Source organism: Dipodomys spectabilis, unplaced genomic scaffold, assembly GCF_019054845.1.
Source record: "Dipodomys spectabilis isolate Male_0828 unplaced genomic scaffold, ASM1905484v1 ptg000231l, whole genome shotgun sequence".
Classification (NCBI taxonomy): Eukaryota; Metazoa; Chordata; class Mammalia; order Rodentia; family Heteromyidae; genus Dipodomys; species Dipodomys spectabilis.
In genome coordinates, this window is record NW_024870908.1 from 7707682 (window position 1) to 7729278 (window position 21597).

A 21597-nucleotide genomic window follows, 5' to 3' on the forward strand; every position below is an offset into this window, starting at 1 on the left:
TAGCTAGGATCGCAGACGTGAGCTACCAGCTCCAGACCTACACCGCTGCCTGGCCATGCCTGACCCGCAGGCCCACACCCCAGCCTACCACGGTTGTGCACCCGCTGGTGCGGGGGACCAGGGGCTGAGCTGTGGGAGGGGGTCCCGGCCCGGCCCGGCCCTGGAAGCCACAGCCTCACCTGGCCCTCCCCCACGTACAGGACGGCGATCTTGTGAGTGTCGTATGAGGGGATCTGGTCCAGGAGCTGCACTGATCGCTCGAAGGACTGCGGAGACATGGGGCGTGAGCAGGGGCGGGGCCACGCGGGGGGAGGGGCACGCCGCAGGGGGAGGCAGCTACCTCATTGGGCAGCAGAATGGGCTTGTTGGACTCGTCACCAAAAAAGGGCGAGTGGTACAGCTGCAGGAACACGAAGCTGCGGAGAGAAGCGGGGTGAGGACAGGAACGGGGTCCCGGGCCCCCACACGGAGGGCAGGAGCCGCAGCCACAGCTGAGAAGCTGGGCCCTGTTCCCCAGCCTGCTGTGCCCGCGGGGCTCGAGACCTGCCCCCAGCGGGCCTGGGTGCCTGCCCAGGAGACGGCCCACCTGGGGTTGATGCCTGGCACTTTCTCGGTTCCAGATGCCGTGGCTCTGCTCTTGAAGGCGTCCCGCTCCACCCGCTGGCCCCGGCGTGAAGGGGCTGAGTCGGAGATGGTGTAGCCACGGGGCCGCAGGCCGCTGGGCGACCGGGGGGAGCTGGAGGGCAGCGGGCCCTCGGGCGGGGCGGGGCCCTGGACCTCCTCACCCGGGGCTGACCAGGCCGCTCCTTCTCCGTCCAAAGTCCCGGACTGGGAGCGGGCCTTGGCCTCGGGGCTCAGGCGGCCGGCGTCGGCCTTGTCCCCAGGGTGGGCAAGGCTGTCCTGCAGGGTCTGCAGCTCGGGGGAGGAGCTGGACTTGCTCAGGGGCTGTGTGGGCTGGAAGGACAGGTCCACCAAGGGGCGGCCGCCCTCGGAAGACACGGCCCTCTCGATGGGGATGCCGCCGGCCACCAGCACCTCGGCGGGGCAGGCCTTCTCCTCCTGGCTGGAGGCTGAGGATGACTGTGGGATGGACAGTGCCCAGTGAGCAGGCGCTCAGCCCGTGGCCTGCTGCCCTGGTCCCGCCGCCAGGGCCCGAGCCGCCGACCCCAGGCCAGGTCGGTGGTGAAGGGAGGTTCGCCGCACCCGCGGGCAGTGTGGAGGCCAGGCACCCAGCACTCCCGCCCAGGACCCTACACACTCACCCTGCTGTAGGGGGCAGGGCGCCGGCTGAGCCTGTGCACACCTAGGGCGGCCTCAAAGTCCTCCAGCTCGGGGGGCTCTCCGGGTGCATGGGTCTGGCCCGGCCCTCCCTCCTCCAGAACCACGGCGGAGTCTGCGGGACACAGGAGGCCGCGGGTGTGAGTGGCCAGTGCCCTGCCGGCCTCGGGGCTCAGCTCCTCCCTGCCCAGCCGCAGCAGCTCCACTGTGGAGGCCCGGCAGGGGGCCGGGCAGGGCCTGACCAGCCCTGGGTGGGGCTTCCAGGCCCCAGGGACCGGTGGGTGCCCCAGGGGGACTGGGTAGCGTCCACCAGTGCCCCTCGGCACCTCGGGCAGGGCAGGCAGCAGAGAGCACGAGGAAGAGCCCGGGAGAACCCGGAAAAGGGCCCCGGCTCGGGAGGCGCTGACCGCGGCCAGTGTTTCCAGGATTTTGAATGGAGGAAGCTAGGGATGAGCGCCGTGTCTGCAAACTCATGCCTGCAGCGCGGCAGGCTGGGGAGAGGGGGCCAAGGTCCCAAGCCAGGGGCGGGCGGGCGGCCAAGCAGCAGTGGCCCTGCACGTGGCCTTGGACTCGCCCCCGCCACCCTGGCCCCTGAACCCACGCGAGACCCGCCAGTCAGGGCAGCTGGCAGGGCCGGGCGTACAATGCAAAGCAGCTACAACAATGCCCGCGGGTGCCTGAGGCCAGCGACCAGCAGAGGCCAGGGCAGGTCAGCCAGGCAGAGCCCACCCCGGCGGCCTGAGGCCGCACGCAGCTCAGGGGCAGAGCCCAGCCCCACAGGCTGCAAGTCCGGGGGCTCCCCCTGGTAAAGCAAAGGCTGCAAGTCCGGGGGCTCCCCCTGGTAAAGCAAAGGCTGCAGTCTGCACGGGTGTCCTCAACTCAGTCAGAACCCTGCTCCCCGAGGACGATGAGGCTCAGGACGGGGCCATGGAGGGATGACCGGATGAGGGCGATGAGGGCGGCGTCTGGGGCAGAGCGCTCTGCGGCACACGCGAGTACCTGCCCAGGACACGCTCCTGTGCAGCTGTCCCTGGCAGCTGGACTGGTACAAGGAGGAGAGAGAGGCCACTGCAAGGCAACCACGCCAGCGGCCACGTCAACAGCAGACGCGCAGGCCGCGCAGAGGGCAGCCCGGCCCGAGCCTGCAGAGGAGAGAGGGAGGGCCAGCGGCCAGGCCGGCGCCCGGGCTCTCCTGGCGGCAGCGCTGGCCCAATCCCCACGCGCAGCGTCCGCGGCCTCCGGGGCCATCCGCAGCCACACGGGCGGCCAGGAGTCCGGCCTGCAGGACAGCACTCGGCCGGCAGGGGCGGTGGGCGGCAGGAGCACACGGCAGGCAGGGCCATGCACCCCACCCGGGCACCTATGCGGCAGCACTGCGCCCGCAGCCCTCGAGGGCCAGCGGCAGCAAGCAGGGGCCAGTCTCGCGGAAGGGGTGGAGACTCGACTCGCAAGTGGGCCCAGGACGCAGGCACCCCACCAAGACCTCTGCCGATGACGTGGGGGCCCCGGCGGAGCGTACCCCGCTGCCCTGCCCTGTCCGGCTCACCTGTGTTGGAACGTGGGAGCGGAGGGGGCCTGGCTGTGCCGGCGGCCGGCACCGAGAGGGACTTGTACAGGGCCGTGTCCCGGTGCTCCTTGAAGCGCTCGGCGGCCATGAGCGCGTTGGACAGCTCCTGCAGAGGCATGTTGTTGATGTCCGAGGAGAAGGGGCTGAGCGGGTTCTCCAGGCTCATCAGCCAGCTCGTGTTCCCTGAGGACAGTGGTCGGGACCCTCAGGCCTCTGCTGCCCGGGAGCCCCCAGGTGCTGCCCGAGGCGGGCGAGCATCCGGGCTCCCTGGGCCGGCCTCGGGATCTGGTCCCCAGAACTATTGCCTCCCCTTCCCCCACCAGGTCAGCACGTGTACCAAGGGCAGGCCACGCCTCAGCCAAGTCTCCCAAGAGCCTCGCAACCCAGCCACGGGCCCTGCCCGCACAACCCAGCCCCCAGTACCCAATCCTGGGCCCTGCCCTCACAACCCAGCCCCCAGTACCCAATCCTGGGCCCTGCCTGCACAACCCAGTCCCCAGTACCCAATCCCGGGCCCTGCCCGCACAACCCAGCCCCCAGTACCCAATCCTGGGCCCTGCCCTCACGGCCCCCAGTACCCAATCCTGGGCCCTGCCCGCACAACCCAGTCCCCAGTACCCAATCCTAGGCTCACACAACTCTATACCCAGTCCCAAGCCCTGAGCCCTGCCTGCACAATCCAGCCCCCGAGTACTCAGGTCTTTCTGGTAAGCCCTTCCTATTGGCTGAAATACCCTTGATGTCCCTACCCACTCCAAATCCTGCCCTAATTCACAGAACCTCAGAATGACCGTATGTGGAAAGGCTCTGGGTGGAAGCGTTTTGTGTCTATGTCAATCCTGGGGCCTGAACTCAGAACCTGAGCACTGTTCCTGAACATCTTTGTTCAAGCCTAGACCATGTGAACCACAACTCCACCTCCCACTTTTTTGGTGATTAATTAGAAGTCCCAGAAACTTTGCTACCCAGTTGGCTTTGCACTGTGACCCTCAGGTCTCAGTCTCCTGAACCAATCAGGATTACAGGTGTGAGCCTCCAATGCCCAGCAAAACTTGTTTTTTGGATGGTTGGTTGGGACAGGCCTAGAGGTTGAACTGGGGCGTCTGCTTGCTGAGTGGACAAAGACCATCCCCTCGGTCTTGAGAATCACTGCAGGAGGCCCTGAGACGCGAGCCCCGGTCAGTCTGGTGATGCTCTCAGCAGGCTAAGGAGACTCGGACTCAGGCCCGAGGCACCGTGTGAGCGGGCAGGGAAACGTTTGTCCTGGGCCCACGCCCCGGCCCCAAGACCCAGGACCGTGCGGGCAGCTACCCCACGTGCCGTGCCCCGCGGGGCGTCCTGCGCCACCCGACACCGCCTCGCTTCTCCCCACCCCACTTCTCCCCACCCCGTCCCCCAAAGGCCCGTGCTGGCCTGTGGGGACACCGCAGTGGGCCTGGTACCTGTGGGCCTCCGCACTAAGATCTCAGCCCAGCCCTGGGTCAGCAGGGGCACGTAGGCGGCCAGGTTCGTCTTCTCCGGAGCCGGGGCCTGGGCGCCCGCAGCGCTCTTCTCGGCCTTGGCTGCCGGGGCGCTCTGCTGTGCCCCCGGAGAAGGGGGGCCGCCTGCGACCTGTGAAGCCGCTGTGTCCAGGGCGCCCACGCGAAGGCCGTGGCCCCCTGAGGGAGAGGGGCGCGGCGGCTGGTGAGGAGGACTGGCCGGCCAAGAGGCGTCGGGCCCAAGCCCTCGGGCCTGGCTTTGACGGGTGGGAGCCTCGTCACCCCCCGTAGAGGGCCCCGGGCTTTCTCGGGGGCCACGCAAACACCCAGCACACCAGCAGCCCTGGGCCCGCCCATCACTTCCTGCCCCACCGGAGCCAACGGCGCGGTGAGGCTCAGCAGGTAGCGGCCAGGCCTAAAGCCAGAGCCACCTGGTCCTCAGCGTACAGCGCGTTCCCGGGCTCCGAGAAGGCTGAGGCTCACCTGACATGGACCGGACCCGGGCCCGGGCCCCATGAGCCACCTGCTGTCCGGTCTGCGACTCCAGCTTGGCAGGCGCCTCCTTCGTCTGCCTCACATGTGCACCAGGCTGGGAGCTGAGGAGGGAAGCGGCCATGCATGTGGTCCACCAGGGTGGGAGTCGTGAGACCAGCGGGGCGCGTGGGGCGGGCACGCGGGGCGGGCACGGGGGGCGGGCACGGGGGGCGGGGCGCGCGGGGCGGGGGGCGCGGGGCGCGGGGCGGGGGGCGGGGCGCGCGGGGCGGGGCGCGGGGCGCGCGGGGCGGGGCGCCCGGGGCGGGCACGGGGGGCGGGGCGCGGGGGGCGGGGCGCGGGGGGCGGGGCGCGCGGGGCGGGGCACGGGGGGCGGGGCGCGCGGGGCGGGGCACGGGGGCGGGGGGGCGCGGGGCGGGGCGCGGGGGGCGGGGCGCGCGGGGCGGGGGGCGGGGCGCGGGGCGCGCGGGGCGGGGCGCGGGGCGCGCGGGGCGGGGCGCCCGGGGCGGGCACGGGGGGCGGGGCGCGGGGGGGCGGGGCGCGGGGCGCGCGGGGCGGGGCGCCCGGGGCGGGCACGGGGGGCGGGGCGCGGGGGGCGGGGGCGCGCGGGGCGGGGCACGGGGAGCGGGGGCGCGCGGGGCGGGGCACGGGGGGCGGGGGCGCGCGGGGCGGGGCACGGGGGGCGGGGGGCGCGGGGCGGGGCGCGGGGGGCGGGGCGCGCGGGGCGGGGCGCGGGGCGCGCGGGGCGGGGCGCGCGGGGCGGGCACGGGGGGCGGGGCCGCACGGGGCAGGGCGCGGGGCGCGCGGGGCGGGGCAGGGCGCGGGGCGCGCGGGGCGGGCACGGGGGGCGGGCGCGCGGGGCGGGGCGCGCGGGGCGGGCACCTCGGCTCCGGGCCGCTCTGCAGCTCCCCCGAGTCCAGGCCCAGCAGGGACCGGGTTCCCGTCCCCACACTCGTCGTCACGGTGACCAGCTTGTTCCCAACCAGCCAGGTTTTGGTCCTGCCGCCCGCCAGGAGGAACTCACCCACAGGAGACCTGAAAGCACAAAGTCCCCGTCTCCGCCTGCCATGGGGCCCAGGGCAGGCGCGGAGACGAGGGCCGTGTGGCTGTGCGCCACCCCCAGGAGCAGCTCCACGGGGAACATGGAGATGCAGCGCCCACCTTTTGGGGACCGCGGTGAAGTTAGAGAAGACGTAGCGGGCCATCATGTCCAGACAGGTCTCCGTGAGCTCCAGGTGCAGGCTCTTCAGGCTGTCATCAGCCTGGGCCACGGAGTTCTCATCTGCAGACCCCAGGCTGGCGCTGGTCAGGGACGTCTGTATTCTGCTGGAGGGAGAGCCCACGCCGGGGTCAGGGGTCAGGGCTCCGGGCAGGACCATGCCAAGCAACCTACCACCAGGGGCCAAAGCTCAACGCATGCATGACCGAGAGGACCTCGCTCGGAAAAAACCCCAGCAGGCGTGGGCCCGGCGGCCAGCTGAGCCACGTCTGGCAAATCGAGTGGACTGTGTCATCCCGGAGAAGAGGGGGTGGCCCCTCTGTCGGGAGCAGAGATGGAAGAGACGAGACAGGACATCCCTCTGCCCAAGCACACAGGAGCGAGTTAGGCCACGGCTGCGGCAGACAGCTTAGTCCATGCAGAGCCTCGAGGCCACTGGGACAGAGCAAGATTGCATTCTGCCCACACGGCCGCCTGCCGTCCAGGACACGGGGCCGGGCTGTGCACGCAGCCCACGGCACTGTAGCGACCCGGAAGGCTTTGTCCAGGCTTAGTCTGGTACCAGTGTTGCACTCTTTAGCCCTACTCTGCTTATGATAAAGAATGTGACAGAAAGAGAGCCGAGAAGCCTCACTGAGCAGCCGGCCGCTCCCAGCCCCTCGCCAGACCCCACACCAGAGAGCCACAGAGCCAGAGAGCCGGGGCAGGGATGGGGAGGAGCGGGGAGAAGGCAGCGTCTGGTCGCTAGAGACTGCAGGTGCAACTCACAGGACAGGCCAAGCACACGCCCAGACTCAACCGGGAGAATCACGAAGGGAGGGGGGAACTGTGCCCCTCCCACGCCAGCCCCACCCCAAAGCCAGAGATTCACTGCGGCCACGAGGAAGCACACATCCCTTCTGAAAGGAAGCCCAAGGGACAAAGTCCTCATCACAGGAAGTGAGGATCAAGCCTGGGGAGCATGCCCATCCAGCCACCCGAGGCTGCAGGGTACAGAGCCCCCCCCCCCAGCTTTCCCAGAGCGGCAGGTCTGCACAGGGCCCCAGGCCGGCCTCTGACTAGGTTGTGTGGCCAGCAGTGCTCCTAGGGGCTTAGGACAGAATGCAACCTTTCCCCCCTCGCCACCAGGCTCCCCTGGGTTGGGGTCTTCTCCAGCCCCGACCAGGAAGGGCACCAACATGAGGTCATGCAAGCAGCCCCATGCACCACCGCCCGGTGCTTGTGGGCCAGGCTCCGGGTCTGTGCCCCCCACCCCCACAGCCCCGCTACCTGCGGACCACATGTTCAGACACACTGATGCTGCGGCACCGGAAGGCCTCGGCTGCACAGCTCTCCTTGAATTCTTTCACGGGTGGAGAGTTATTCAGGCCTTGTTTGGGGGCTCTGGCTATCCTCAAACTACCGGGCGAGGAAGGAAGCCCCAAAGCCCCAGAGAGCCCAGCTCCCGGGAAGGGGAGGGGTGAGGAGGAAAGGTCCCAGGCCACAGGGTCAAGATGGAGAGGTCCCGCGGGTGAGATGAACAAAAGAACCATGCCAAAGGACAGTTAGCAGGGAAGAGAGACAGAAAACAAAAACGCATAAAAATACATCTTATAAATGCAACTGAGAAAAAAAAGTAAGGCTTTACGTGTGATACCAAAACAAAGGACATTAGTGCAAATTAAAACGTGTGTGGATCACCGGCACGGCAGATTCCAGGCTGGGCCGCCCAGCAGTTCCCACCCACCCATGAAGAGGCCTCTGGCCTCACCAGGCCTGGACGCAGAAGGCGCCACGGATTCTGGGCCGGCCCCGGGCCCAGTGTGTGAAAGGAAGCCAGCCCTCCGTGTGAGGGCAGAGCGATGGCCAGCGATGGCCAGCCCCGCCCCACCCGGGCGGCATGGCAGGCTGCCCTGGAAAGTGCCGTGTCCACCTGGGGAGAGCCGACAGCCTGGCAGCAAGGGGCAGGTGCGGAGCCGGTCAACGAGTGCACAAAACAGCACAGGCCTAGCACAGCCGGCTTCAGACTGGCACAAGCAGCTGTGGTGGTGAAGGAGAGCATGTGCCCACGAGCAGCTCTGAAGGAGAGGCGTGGCTCTGGCTGAGAGCTGGGCTAACCGTGCGTGTATCACGAGACTGCAGATGGGGTAGCCATGGGGTCCCCTGCCCAGGCCGAGTTACAGATACCCCGACGTGCCTCTGGGCTCCTTTGGTGCGTAAGGCCTAAACCCTTATGCCCGCAGCTAGCACCCAACCCCCACTCGGCAGACCCATACCTGTGGCTCAGGCAGATGGGGAGCTGGCCCACAGGCTGCACAGTGCACAGGCCACGGTGGTCAGCGTGGCCTTGGGAGGCCCTGACTCGCCTCCCAGGGCCCTGGGCATCGCAGGCAGCCCACAACAGGGCGACACGTCTTTGGCCCAGACTGACCTGCAGGCAGCCGACCAGCACCAAGCGCACAGCCTGGGCCCCCTCCCCACGGACCAGGCATGACCCCGAAAGGCGAACCTTTTGGGCCTCTCATTGAGGCTGGTGCTCCGGGCTCTGAAGCTGTCCTTTTCAGGCGTGTCATCAAAAGACAGGAGGACGTTGGAGCGCAGGCCCTGGAGCAGGAAGGGCGGGCCGTGGGGGCTGGGATAAGCTGCAGCCCAGTTCAAGGCGGCAGCTCCCACGTGCGCCCACCTTAAGCTGAGCCCAGTGGGAACTTGGGTACTTTTAACGCGGCTCCAAGTGGCAGCCCTCTCCTCTCGCCTGCTTGTCCCTACACTAGCCATGGAGAAGCACAGGCGGCCCCGGCTAACCTTAGTGATGTTTGTTTTTTCGGTCCGGTTGTGGGGCCTGAACTCTGGGCCTGGGCGCTGTCCCTCAGCTCTTCAGCTCAAGGCTAGCGCTCTACCACTTGAGCCACAGCGCCACTTCCAGCTTTTTTCTTTTTGCTTATGTGGTGCTGGGGAAATCGAATCCAGGGCCTCTGGCATGCAAGGCAAGCGCTCTACCACTGAGCCACCTTCCCAGCCCCTAACCTTAGTGATGTAGGGAACAAAATCCTTCCGGAAGGGCAGGCGGCACCTGATGAACCACATGGCTATGACGTGATGCGCCAGGCACACAATGTACTGGTTGAACCTGAGACAAGGAGAAACCGCAAGGACTGGGTTCCCTCCTAGCACACGTCAGCGCTCCCGGCAGGCTGCACAAAGCAGAGCTGCCAGGGCCTTGGGTGAGTCTCAGTGGCAGTGGCAGGCATGGCTTTCAGTGTAGTGGCCTGGGCGGGGCCGCAGCTGGGAGGGAAGGGCCTGGGCGGGACCGCAGCTGGGAGGGAGGGGCCTGGGCGGGGCCGCAGCTGGGAGGGAGGGGCCTGGGCGGGGCCGCAGCTGGGAGGGAAGGGCCTGGGCGGGGCCGCAGCTGGGAGGGAGGGGCCTGGGCGGGGCCGCAGCTGGGAGGGAGGGGCCTGGGCGGGGCCGCAGCTGGGAGGGAGGGGCCTGGGCGGGGCCGCAGCTGGGAGGGAGGGGCCTGGGCGGGGCCGCAGCTGGGAGGGAGGGGCCTGGACAGCCATACTCACTTGGAGGGGTTGGTGTAAGGCAGCGAGATGGCAAACACGCTGGCATACTGCTCTGCAGCGAAGTTTCTATACAGGTGAGGAAGTCTGGCCAGAGCTGTGAGCAAGGACAGCTGTGAGGCGGCCGGTGGGGCAGGCCTGTCCCCAGGGTCCTGCACCTCAGCTCTAAAAGCCAAAGCTGCTGTTGTCAAAGACTTGGAAGGTCTCAGCCTCCACCCCAACGGTTCCCCGGCTCATACGTGTATAGTCTATGAACCGTGTATAATCTATGAGCCGTAAGCAGCTTTTACTTTTTGAATTTTGTTGATAATGAAGATTGAAGGCAGGGTCTCATGCTTGCAAAGCAGGTGCTCTGCCACGCGAACCATGCCTACAGCCTCTTTTGCCCTGCGTATGTGTATAAGTGTTTAGGCAGCTAACACGAGGTGCCAAGGCCCTGAGGCAGTACAGGCTCCAGGACCAGGTGCCCTAGGGAGTCCAGCCTGTGCACACCCAGGAGGGCAGACAAACAATCAGCACAGCTGCCCGGAACACCAAGCTGAGAATCAGGTGCACCCCCAGGGGAGCCACACACTCACTGGACAGGAACTCCAAGAGCGGGATGGCCATGCTGGCCGTGGCGGAGATGTGCGTCAGCTTCACCACCAGGACTGGCAGCGCCTTGATGATGATGTCGGGCATCTCCACACTGCAGATGGCCAGGGCCACCACGCACTGGCTGGCACAGCGGTAGATGAGACCTTGCTCCAGGCAGTAGACCATCTCCCGCTGCAGGGAGCAAAACACATCAGACCACCTGTGTGTGTGTGTGGGGGGGCCTGCCCTTCCCGCAGGCCTCATACCTCGCAGACCCACTCTGAAGTGCTCTGAGGGGGAGGGTGGGGGGGAGGACTTAGGATGGTTCCTAAATGCTTACATGACCCTGAGTGGTGGGTAGCTCTAGATCAGGTGTCAGGTGCTTCCGTTTCACTAACAGCCCTGGTTCTGGGCTAGCCTCGTAAGGAGAGGAACCACTGACAGGTCGAGACCACTGTCCCAACCCCACCCCGGGCAGTGTCCTCAGTAATGAAAACAGGAATGAAATGGCAGCTCAGGCCACAGACCAGGGCCTCAATAGTTCTGGGAATAGTTCTCTTGTCCTGACTCAGAAACGCTCTGGGCTTGGCCAGCGCACACAGCCAGTGGGGTGGGCTTCTACTGAAGCCAGGCATCAGCATGTGGTGCTGCTACTGTGTAGAGCCCGGGCCCAGGAGAGGGAGCCAAGCTCCTTGAGGCAGGACATCAGGAGCACCAAACCTCGCTGAGACCCCCACCTCCTCACTGCTGCAAGCTGAGAATGCGAGTGACCTGGTGGGGGGATGGAGATGGGGCCCCCGCCCCACCCCACTCCTCCTAACCGTCCTTGCTCCGCGTGTCAGTGCGCACACCTGCAATCCTAGCAGTGAGGCTAAGATCTGGGAACTGCCGTTCAGAGCCAGCCTAGATAAACTCATGAAACTGTTATCTCCAACTAGCCAGCAAAAAGCTGGAGGTGAAGCTGTGGCTCAAATAGTAGCACCACACAAATAAGAACACCAGGTCCTGAATTCAAGTCCCAGTACTGACACCAAAAGAATTTAAAGAAAAAAAAAAACAAAAGCAAAAAAACCCGGCGTGGCTACCTGCCCTACAGCCATAACAGGCACAGGCTGGGAGTGAGGAGTACTCCTAGAGAGGAGGGAAGGATGGCTCCCGAAAGAACCGGACGTGAGGATTCGCACCTGCAGCCCCAGCGGTCATCAGGAGCCCCAGGGCGACAGCCAGCTCAGCCTGTTGCTCTAGCCGGCCGCTGGTGAAGGTGGCACACCCTCTGGTTTAAGAGCCAGCACAAGAGAAGTCCTCACCCTCTCCCACATCCCACCTGTTTGGTTTTGTCCAGGTAGTTGTGGTAAGAGATTAATGCCGTAAGCACTGGTACCACGGCCAAGTGCAGGTCGGTTCTGGAGAAGCCTTCTGGAGTGCCTCGGAGCCGCTCAAGTGTCTTTGGACCTGAAAGCTAAGGACCAAGAAACCCCGTGAGGCCCCAGCTGGCGGCAGGTGTGCTGGGGAGGGACAGGGTAGAGGCAAAAGCCAGGAAGAGCCGGTTCCAGCTCTGCAGGGGTCTGCCTTCCAGAAGGTGAGAGCACCGCCTCCCTCGATACCCACAGCAAAGGGCAGGGGTGTGGGTGCCGATCACAGGGGCCTAGCCAGGAAAAGGGGAACCCGGTGCCGGGTAAGCTGGGGGCACGCTGGCGTGGGCCCAAGCATCCACGCCTCCACTCCACGGCTGTCCGTGCTCCCGACAGGAGCCCCAATCTGCTCTGACAGAGACGGTCTCCACACTCTTGCCTGGGGTTCTCTGGCTTCTGAAGCAGAGCCTGGACTGCGGCCCTGACCCCCACCCCCCACCGGCCTCCTTGATAGGCAGCCTGGCCAGGGCCGGGCGGGAGGGGGGGCTGGCAGACAGGGGGAGAGGGTAGGGGACGGGACTACCATGGCGCAGAGGGCAGAAGACAGCTGGTCGACACTGCAGCGGGAGGTGAAAATAAGGACTTTGTAGCGCAGAGACTCAGGCAGCTTGCTCAGGACCAGCTTCAAGACCTTCCAGTCGGTCTCCTGGAGGGAGAGGGCGGTCAGACACGAGGCAGGGCGACAGCGGCACAGCTCCGGACGTGACGAACCGTGGCCTGTCACCACAAGCCACTGTGTGAACGAAGCCTGGCCAGCGGCCAGCACCCCAGCAGCTAGCTGAGAGCAGCTCAGGATGCCACATGCCCGGTCCTGTCCTCTCCTCAAATGCTGGGTTGTGGCCCAGCCACAGCCTACGGAGGGAGGAAGGGAAGGGGAGCCGACGGCAAGGGGGGTGAGCCTGACACAGCCTGAGCACCCGCAGAACATCTGCAACAATGAAGAAGGCAAAACACAGAAGAAGAAGGAAAGCTATAACCACAGCTGATGAGGAGGAGCAGCAAGACAACCATCACAGCCACAGAGCCATTACAGCCCAGGACACAGTGCAGGGAGCTCTTCACTACAGCCCAGGACACGGTGCAGGGAGCTCTTCACTACAGCCCAGGACACAGCCACAGGGAGCTCTTCACTACAGCCCAGGACACAGCCACAGGGAGCTCTTCACTACAGCCCAGGACATGGTGCAGGGAGCATTTCAGCCCTGCACTCTGGGAAATCTGCCAGCCTTGCAGCGCAGATGCCTGGCACAGTTCAGGATCCGGTTCCCCCTTCCCGCTACCCTCCCTGCAGCTGCTCACCTGCCCTCACCAGCCGTGGCCCCTGACTCGGCCAGTATGTCCACATCAGCATGGAACATACAAGCTCTGCTCACTCCACCTTCCAGCTGGCCTGGAAGGCGGCCCTCAGAAAAGAACTGCATCCCTTTGCTGCCTGAGTCCGTGTGCGCCCTCCCTGGGAGGCATGTGCTGATGGACAGCAACCGTTATTACACATGCGAGTCCTGCTGCAAACTGTGGAAGCACGCTAAGTCCCCCAGTGACTACTCTGAGGGGAAGAACTAGGTTGGTCTTAAGACTCTGTCCTTAGGGCAGCACCACCTGACCTCACGGAGAAGACCCGACTCACCTGCTTCAGACATTGAAGCAGGACACGGAAAAGCAGGGAGTAGGGCAGGTGGCCGAGTCTCACAGCAGGGCCCACAGGCACGGGGCTGGGAGGCCCAGTGGGAGGGGAAAGGGGGCTGCTGGCCTTCTTCTCTGTGCCGCGCTCAGGCTCCCTGTGGAACCCAAATGGGACAGGCGTTAGACATTCCCTCCAGTGCTGGCCTGTCACCGGGAGCCCTTCAGGGACAGTCCTGTAAACGCGCCACCCTGATGTGGGTGGCAACACGCAGGCTCGACGTGGTGAGGCTGACCCCCCGCCCCGCGGCTCCTACGTACACGCAGTCACAGAGGCAGTAGGGGCTGAACCTCACGACCCCGTCCTTGGTAGGCAGGCCCAGGCGGTGCAGGGAGTCGGCCCGCAGCAGCAGCAGGAAGTCGAAGGCCTGCAGAGGAGCGAACGGTGCTATCTAATCAGGCAGGGGCCAGCCACGGCCGATGGCAAACTCCTCGTGGCTCAGATGGGCGCATCCCAGGGACACGGAGGCCGGTGTCCCGCACAGGGCCCAGACCTCTCCACAGCCGCTGACCTCCCCACAGCTCAGCCTCGTCACCTCCTCTGGGAGTGAACTGTGCTGGGCACCCCAACCAACAGGTCCAACCAAGGCAGGCGCTCCAACTGGGTCAGGGTTTCTTCCCAGGGAGCTCCAGACAGCCCGGCATTACTTCCCATCCTGCCTGGACCAGTCCAGACTTCCCAGCCATCCTCAACCCAGCCCTGCTCCGTTCACCAAGCCCTGCCCTACCAGCCTTCCCAGGCCGGCCCAGCCCTCTGCTGCAGCTCACTGGCTGATAGTTCGGCACCAAGAACATCAGGGCCACACACCCCTCTGTAGGTCAGTGTGATTCAGGGTGACAAGCCACAGTGGGTGCCAAGAAAGAAGAGCCAGGGAGGACCCCTCCCTGGACCAACAGCCTGTCTGCCTGTGGACAGCAGGCTAGAGCCTGGCCGGGCCCCCAGGGACATGACCGTGTGGCGGAGCACACTGTACCTGCAGGCGGATGCTGCCGGCGATGGGCAGCGAGTAGCTGTGCTTGTAGTGCAGATGAATATGGTTGACCAGAGTCTCGTACACACGCGTGGCATGGCTGGCAGGCAGGGTGTACAGCTTCGTCTGTGGAGAGAGGGTAGCAATCCTTCTGAGGGCAATGTCGCCAAGGAGGAGGCAATGCTGTGTGGAGGAGAGGAAGCCGGAGCACCTCTCTATGAAGTTATGCAGAAGCAATCTGTCGTACCGTCATTCGTTCATGTCCCCTAGCCACCAAGGGCACCCTGAAGGGCCACTTTTTCAAGACCTTGTCTTTTTTTTCATATTCTCCAATATTCTCATGCTTTTTTTGGGGGGGGGAGTCCAGGCATGGGGCCTGAACTCTGGGCCTGGGCGCTGTCCCTCAGCTCTTCAGCTCAAGGCTAGCGCTCTACCACTTGAGCCACAGCGCCACTTCCGGCTTTTTTCTTTTTGCTTATGTGGTGCTGAGGAATCGAACCCAGGGCCTCAGGCATGCAAGGCAAGTGCTCTACCACTGAGCCACCTTCCCAGCCCTATTCTCATGCTTTTTAAAAAATATGTACCTTATTGTTATTATAGAGATGCTGTACAGAAGGATTACAATTACATGAGTCAGGTAATGAATATATTTCCTTTTACATAGTGTCTTCTGTCCCCTCGCTCTCTCCCCGCCCTCCCTCCTGTTCCAGCCATGAGTTGTATAGTTCACTTTCATCAGTGTCCAGCCTTATTTAAAAGAAAAAAAAGGGGCTGGGAAGGTGGCTCAGTGGTAGAGCGCTTGCCTTGCATGCCTGAGGCCCTGGGTTTGATTTCTCAGCACCACATAAGCAAAAAGAAAAAAGCCGGAAGTGGCATTGTGGCTCAAGTGGTAGAGCGCTAGCCTTGAGCTGAAGAGCTGAGGGACAGCGCCCAGGCCCAGAGTTCAAGCCCCATGACCGGACCCAAAAAAAAAAAAAAAAACGTAGCTCATGCCTTAATCCTGCCTACTCCAGAGGCTAAAGATCTGAGGATTCAAAGCCAGGAGCTCGTAGCTCACGCCTGTAATCCTAGCTACTCAGGAAGCTGAGATCTGAGAATTGCAGTTCAAAGCCAGCCTGGGCAGGAAAGGCTGTGAGACTCTTATCTCTAATTAACCACTAGAAAACCAGAAGTGGCACTGTGGCTCAAGTGATAGAGCACTAGCCTTGAGCTGAAGAGTTGAGGGACAGCGCCCAGGCCCAGAGTGCAAGCCCCATTACTGACAAAAAAAAAACAACTGGGGCTGGGAAGGTGGTTCAGTGGTAGAGCGCTTGCCTTGCATGCCTGAGACCCTGGGTTCGATTCCTCAGCACCACATAAGCAAAAAGAAAAAAGCCGGAAGTGGCGCTGTGGCTCAAGTGGTAGAGCGCTAGCCTTGAGCTGAAGAGCTGAGGGACAGCGCCCAGGCCCAGAGTTCAGGCCCCATGACCAGACCCAAAAAAAAAAAAAAAAACAACTAAGGATTCCAATTCAAAGTCAGCCCAAGCAGTTGTGAGACTCTTGTCTCTAATCAACAAAAGGCTGGAAGTACAGCTGTGGCTGAAATGGTAGAGCACCAGGCTTGAGCAAAAAGAAGCTAAGGGACAGCACCCAGGGCCTGAGTTCAAGCCTCAGTACTGGCACAAAAAGTAATTTTAAAAAGCCAGGCCTGTGGCTCACACCTATAATCTTAGCTATTTAGGAGGCTAGTATCTGAAGATCACCATTCAAAGTCAGCCCAGGAGGAAAGCTGATGAGACTCTTATCTCCAATTAACCAGCAGAAAGCCAAAAGTGGAGCTGTGGCTCGAGTGGTACAGCATCAGCCTTGACGAAAAGAACTGACAGCACACAGGCCTTGCCTCAGTACCCAGCACGCAATGGTCATTACAAAAAATGAACTATGGGCTGGCAATGTGGTCTACTGGTAGAGTGCTTGCCTAGCAAGCATGAAGACCTGGGTTCAATTCCTCAGTACCACATACACAGAAAAAGCCGGAAGTGGCGCCGTGGCTCAAGTGGTAGAGTGTTAGCCTTGAGCAAAAGGGCAGGTATAGTGCCCAAGCCAAGTTCAAAGCCCAGGACTTGCCCCAAAAAAGCTATAGGGGGCTGGGAAGGTGGCTCAGTGGTAGAGCGCTTGCCTTGCATGCCTGAGGCCCTGGGTTCGATTCCTCAGCACCACATAAGCAAAAAAAAACAAAAAACAATAAACAAAAAACAAAAGCAAAGCTATAGGGAAGCCTTGGCTTTTCCCTCCTCCCTCAGCTGTAGAGACAGAGCCAGGGGCAGGCGAGGCGAGGGTGACGAGGACGGCACGTGATTTGTCAGCACACAGCAGGCCACCTGGGGCGCAGACAACAGCGGCTTCCCACAGTGCCCTGACCTCACCCTGCTGCGGGTCAGGGCCGCTGGCAGAGCCCCCGTTTCCCTGGAGGACAGCGGCCAGTCTGAGCAGACAGGAGCCGAGGCTAGCGCCTGCGGGCAGGGGCCACCGGCAGAGCCCTTACCTGAAGAATAACCAGGAGCCCCAGCACTGCGGTCTTCACGTCCTCCAGGGAGGCCGAATAGGCGGCCACATCCCGCTCCTCTACCTCAGGGGGAAGCGAGAGCGAGCGGGCCATCACCTTGAAAGAGATCAGCCTGTAAGTCCTGGCTCATGGCTCCCTGCAGCTCTAACACTTCCTTACTAGTACCTTCCCTCTCACTTCTCAGGAGAAGAAATACACTTCACAGAGAGACCATTTAGAAATCACATGAGCTGTAGCCCTGGCCCCGCTTCTTAGCTTTGTGTGGTCTTCAGGTGCATAGCTCAGCTTTCAGGGAGCCATATGAGACCCACTTCCAAAGGCCTGTGACGGACGCTGTCCAAGCAGCAGGCAGCCTGACCCTGTCTCCGGTCACCACCCATCCCCGCTGGGGGCAAGACCGCCATCCGTCAGCTTGCTTGCTGAGCATGACTAGAGAGGGCATCTCTGCCCACAGGACACTGTGGCCTCCAACCCTGTGGCTCTTACTTTCTCAATGATGTCCAACAGACTGTTGAAGTGGTGGGAATGACAGCCTTCCGCCAGGTCCACCAGCAGCTGCGTGGCAAGTTTTCGGACTTGGTGGTCTTTGTCGTCAGGGACGTGGGAGAGCTGTGGGATGACTACCGAGCTGATGAGCTCCTCCTGCACCGGGCACAGAAGAGGGGGTGGCAAGGGGTGAACAGAGGCGCAAAGCCAGCTGAAAGCCTGTCACAGGAGGAGTGCTAGCAGGACCGGAAGTCCCGGCAGACCCTAGATTCTGCCGGAGCACGTGCAGAGGCCCGGCGGCAGCACAGCCCGGAACCCCTGTAGCCCTGAGGCCAAGCCTAGACACAAACCTCATAGAACTGTCTGTTGATGAGCAGCACGAAGGACAGCACATCCAGCACCTTGATGCGCACAGCACTGCGGGACTCGTTCCTGCGGAGAAGCAAGCCTGCTGGGGTGGGCCAGGAGCACCTGTACCCCCGTGCCCACACACAAGGCCCATGTCTGGGTGGAGGCAAGTGGGCCTAACCCTGCGCTTTCTCCCCTAGGCCCATACTCGCTGACACCCAAACAGAAGCTCGGCAAAGAGACAGAAAACTCTGCCTTCCGAGAGGCCAGCTTTCTAGACCATTACTCCAGAACAGCCTTCCTTCAACTACAATTCTTTTTCCTTTTTCTCCTCCAGAATCAGGAAGGACAGACTGGGTGCTGGTGGCTCACATCTGTAATTGTGGCTATGTAAGAAGGCTGAGACTGAGGATCACAGTTCAAAGCCAGACTGGGCAGGAAAGTCTACAAAACCCTTACTCCAATTAACCACCCAAAAAAAAGAAAAAAGAACAAAAACAAAGCCAGAAGTTGAAATGTAGCTCTATTGGTACTGGTAGAGCACTAGCCTTGAGCAAAAAAGCTCAGACAGTGCCCAGGGAACACACACACACACACACATACACACCTCTGAGTCAAGCCTTAGGAACACACACACACACACACACACACACCAACTCTGCCTCACTGGAGTGTGAGGCACACACACACACACACACCAGCTCTGCCTCACTGGAGTGTGAGACACACACACACACACACACCAGCTCTGCCTCACTGGAGTGTGACACACACACACACGCACCAGCTCTGCCTCACTGGAGTGTGAGACACACACACACACACACACCAGCTCTGCCTCACTGGAATGTGAGACACACACACACACACACCAGCTCTGCCTCACTGGAGTGTGACACACACACACACACACACCAGCTCTGCCTCACTGGAGTGTGACACACACACACCAGCTCTGCCTCACTGGAGTGTGACACATACACACACACACACACACGCACCAGCTCTGCCTCACTGGAGTGTGAGGCGCGCACACACACACGCACACACACCAGCTCTGCCTCACTGGAGTGTGAGACCCACACACACACACACACACACCAGCTCTGCCTCACTGGAGTGTGACACACACACACCAGCTCTGCCTCACTGGAGTGTGACACACACACACGCACACACCAGCTCTGCCTCACTGGAGTGTGAGGCGCGTGCACACACACACCAGCTCTGCCTCACTGGAGTATGACACACACACACACACACACCAGCTCTGCCTCACTGGAGTATGACACACACACACACACACACACACACACACACACACGCGCACACACACACACTAGCTCTGCCTCACTGGAGTGTGAGGCCCACGCCTGGGACACCCCAGAGAGCACTGCCGCTGGCCCGTGAGGCTCCACTACCTGAAGAAGCGCTCCATCAGCAGCTGCAAGTTCTGGATCCAGCCATCCTTGGCCGGGTGGATGGACTGAGCTCTGTAGGATATTAGGTTTAAGAGGGAGGACTCCTGTCAAAAAGACAAAGCCAGAGTGAGTGAGCCGCGCGCCTGCCCAGCATCCCAGGGTGCGCACCCCGGGACTGCGCTCTCAGCAAGCCTAGGTGGGGACCCACAGAGCAAAGGCCTCCTCGCCGTGGGAAGCTCCTCGCAGTGAGTGGACCATTCCTGGCAAAATAACTGCTGCGCCTAGAACCGCCTACATGGAGCCAGCTGGACCCAGCCTGGAACCTTCCTCCACCCAGGTGGGAGGAGAATGCTGGTCAGGCTAGCACCGAGCTCTTCAACAGACCCCCCCGCCCCCCACCTTCCCCCCAGCTGACGCCTGGTTTACTGCTGGAGCACAGATTCAGGAAAGCCAATGCCTGCCCAATCCAGAAAGCACAGCTTCCCACCTGCAGCCAGGGACCCACAAGACCTTGCCCACAGCCCTCGGCACCTGAGACCAGTCCCCACCAGGACAGGGGTCCTTACAGGCCTCTGGTCTGCATAGCTTTCCACAAGCTCAAAGTATCTCTCCTGAGATCCGTGGAATTCATTCTGGTCACATAACTCTTCTACGGTGGTCAGCAGGTCATGGACGATGGTCCTGAGCTCTGGGCTGTCCAGGCTCTGGGAAGTAAGAGGCACCACCAAGAACCATCAACACCCAGGCCACCATGGCAGAGGGGATCGCACAGGGGACCGGCCCACCTGGCGGGAGCCTTGTTCCTGTCACCTCACCTGGAGCTGCTGAAGCAGCCGTTCGATGATGTTCAGCAGAACGTCCCACGTCACAGCTTGGAGCTCTTTCCTATACTTCTTGATGAGTCTGGTGATGGACAGCACAATCTCATAGGATACCACCTCATTAGGGCAAGTCATGGCCTGGAACACGGACACAGGGAACAAGTAGAGTGAGCCACTTCCCCCTTGTGCAGAGCAAGCCCCCTCCATGTCATCGGAGAGCTGGGTATGAAACACCTGGATCACAGCGCTTGCCAGACATGATTATGGCCCATAAGTACATGAAGAATCCACAGCGGGGGCTTCTACACTGCTCTACTAGACAGGGCCCAGAACCCCACCTCTAGAAGGCCTAACCTGGACAGACCAGTAAGTTCACATTTGTGCCAGGCATGCAGCACAGCAGAGACTGTGAAAGCAATGTGCAAAGACACACCCACCACGGCTGCCCCCTGCAGAGGAGGGGCTCAGCAGGAGCCCCTAAGTAACAGAGGGGGTGTAACTTGTCTAGGTCTGTGCTCTGCGAAGTGAGGACCACGGTGGGAGGGCCATGGCTCCCCTGGGAACCGCAACCACTTATACAGGCATACCAAGGGAGACTCTGGATCCCTGAAGGCACCAAGAACAGAAGCTCTGTCTCAGCATCATCCAAGGACAGCAGAGCAAGACTGCCTCCTGACAAGGCAGAGTCAGCACCCGAAAGAGGATCCCTGTACACCATCGGCAACAGCGAGCAGCCTCACTGCCAACTGCAGCAGGTGCAACTCAGAAAATACAACATGTGCTTGAAAAACAAACCTTCAAGCAGAGCCAGACCTCACCCCCAGTAAAAACCACACACACACACACACACACACACACACACACACACACTCTCTCTCTCTCTCTCTCTCTCTCTCTCTCTCTCTCTCTCTCTCTCTCTCTCTCTCTCTCTCTGTCTCTCTCTGTTGGAAATGCCTGGAAGCCCGCCTCAGGAGCCCTGGCCTGCCTGGAGGGTGGGGAGCCCTCAAGTGAGGGCTTCTGAGTTTGACAGCTCACTGCAGCACACAAGTCCCATACCTCAAAAAAAGATGGCAACACAGACGTCGGGGAGTTCTTGAGAGAACAGAGTCGGTGCGCTCCCCACAGAGCCATGCCCACAAAGAACACGGCACCCCTCAGGAGCGGGGCGTCTTCCATGTAGGATCTGCAAGGGGGCACCAGAGAGACAGACATGAGCCCCATCCCAGAAGACCAGAGGGAAGCCTGGGCCCTGGCGGCGGCCCCAGCAGTCCTACCACTTATGCAGAAGTGTCACCTAGCTACTCAGAAGGCTGAGATCTGAGGATCGCGCTTCAAAGCCAGCCCGGGCAGGAGAGACCGTGAGACTCCTATCTCCAATAAACCACCAGAAAACCGGAAGTGGCGCTGTAGCTCAAGTGGTAGAGCGCTCGCCTTGAGCTGAAGAGCTGAGGGACAGCGCCCAGGCCCAGAGTTCAAGCCCCAAGACCAACACACACACACAAAAAAAAACAACCACTGCCACCCAGGCTATGTGCCCTGGGTGACACTAGATGCAGGAACTCTAGTAGAGAGAAGGCCCAAGCCTCCTGGAAGATACAGAGGCCAAAGAATCACTCAAGGGCAAAGTCCCCACCTGAAGCTGTGGGGAAGCTAAGAAGCTGTGGGCCCAAGAGTGAAAGGGCTGCAGGAGGCCAGGGCACTGAGGACCACATCCCGACCTCCAGAGCACTCAACAGGGAAGAACAGGAAGACAGCAAGAACATG

At 62.2% G+C, this 21597-nt stretch overlaps 1 protein-coding gene across 7 annotated transcripts in view; it reads right to left on the bottom strand.

The window, feature by feature from the left end:
- Tsc2 (TSC complex subunit 2) overlaps positions 1-21597 on the bottom strand; it is a 35175-nt gene that overhangs the window by 2778 nt on the left and 10800 nt on the right. Inside the window, exons 10-36 of one of the 7 annotated variants that reach the window (XM_042698353.1) lie at positions 20890-21016; positions 19828-19971; positions 19579-19716; positions 19013-19116; positions 17594-17675; positions 17244-17399; positions 16737-16853; positions 14216-14338; positions 13503-13609; positions 13189-13339; positions 12085-12207; positions 11474-11608; positions 10152-10341; positions 9577-9670; positions 9038-9140; positions 8523-8617; positions 7304-7432; positions 5977-6138; positions 5698-5850; positions 4807-4919; positions 4288-4503; positions 2825-3028; positions 2278-2346; positions 1263-1393; positions 587-1080; positions 341-416; positions 180-266 (exon numbers count right to left, since the gene is read on the bottom strand). In XM_042698353.1, coding sequence (XP_042554287.1) covers positions 180-266; positions 341-416; positions 587-1080; positions 1263-1393; positions 2278-2346; positions 2825-3028; positions 4288-4503; positions 4807-4919; positions 5698-5850; positions 5977-6138; positions 7304-7432; positions 8523-8617; positions 9038-9140; positions 9577-9670; positions 10152-10341; positions 11474-11608; positions 12085-12207; positions 13189-13339; positions 13503-13609; positions 14216-14338; positions 16737-16853; positions 17244-17399; positions 17594-17675; positions 19013-19116; positions 19579-19716; positions 19828-19971; positions 20890-21016 — 3823 coding nt within the window. Of the gene's footprint in view, positions 1-179; positions 267-340; positions 417-586; positions 1081-1262; positions 1394-2277; positions 2347-2824; positions 3029-4287; positions 4504-4806; positions 4920-5697; positions 5851-5976; positions 6142-7303; positions 7433-8522; positions 8618-9037; positions 9141-9576; positions 9671-10151; positions 10342-11473; positions 11609-12084; positions 12208-13188; positions 13340-13502; positions 13610-14215; positions 14339-16736; positions 16854-17243; positions 17400-17593; positions 17676-19012; positions 19117-19578; positions 19717-19827; positions 19972-20889; positions 21017-21597 lie in introns of all 7 variants that reach the window. The other 6 variants (XM_042698352.1, XM_042698356.1, XM_042698355.1 and 3 more) reach the window with 6 other exon arrangements.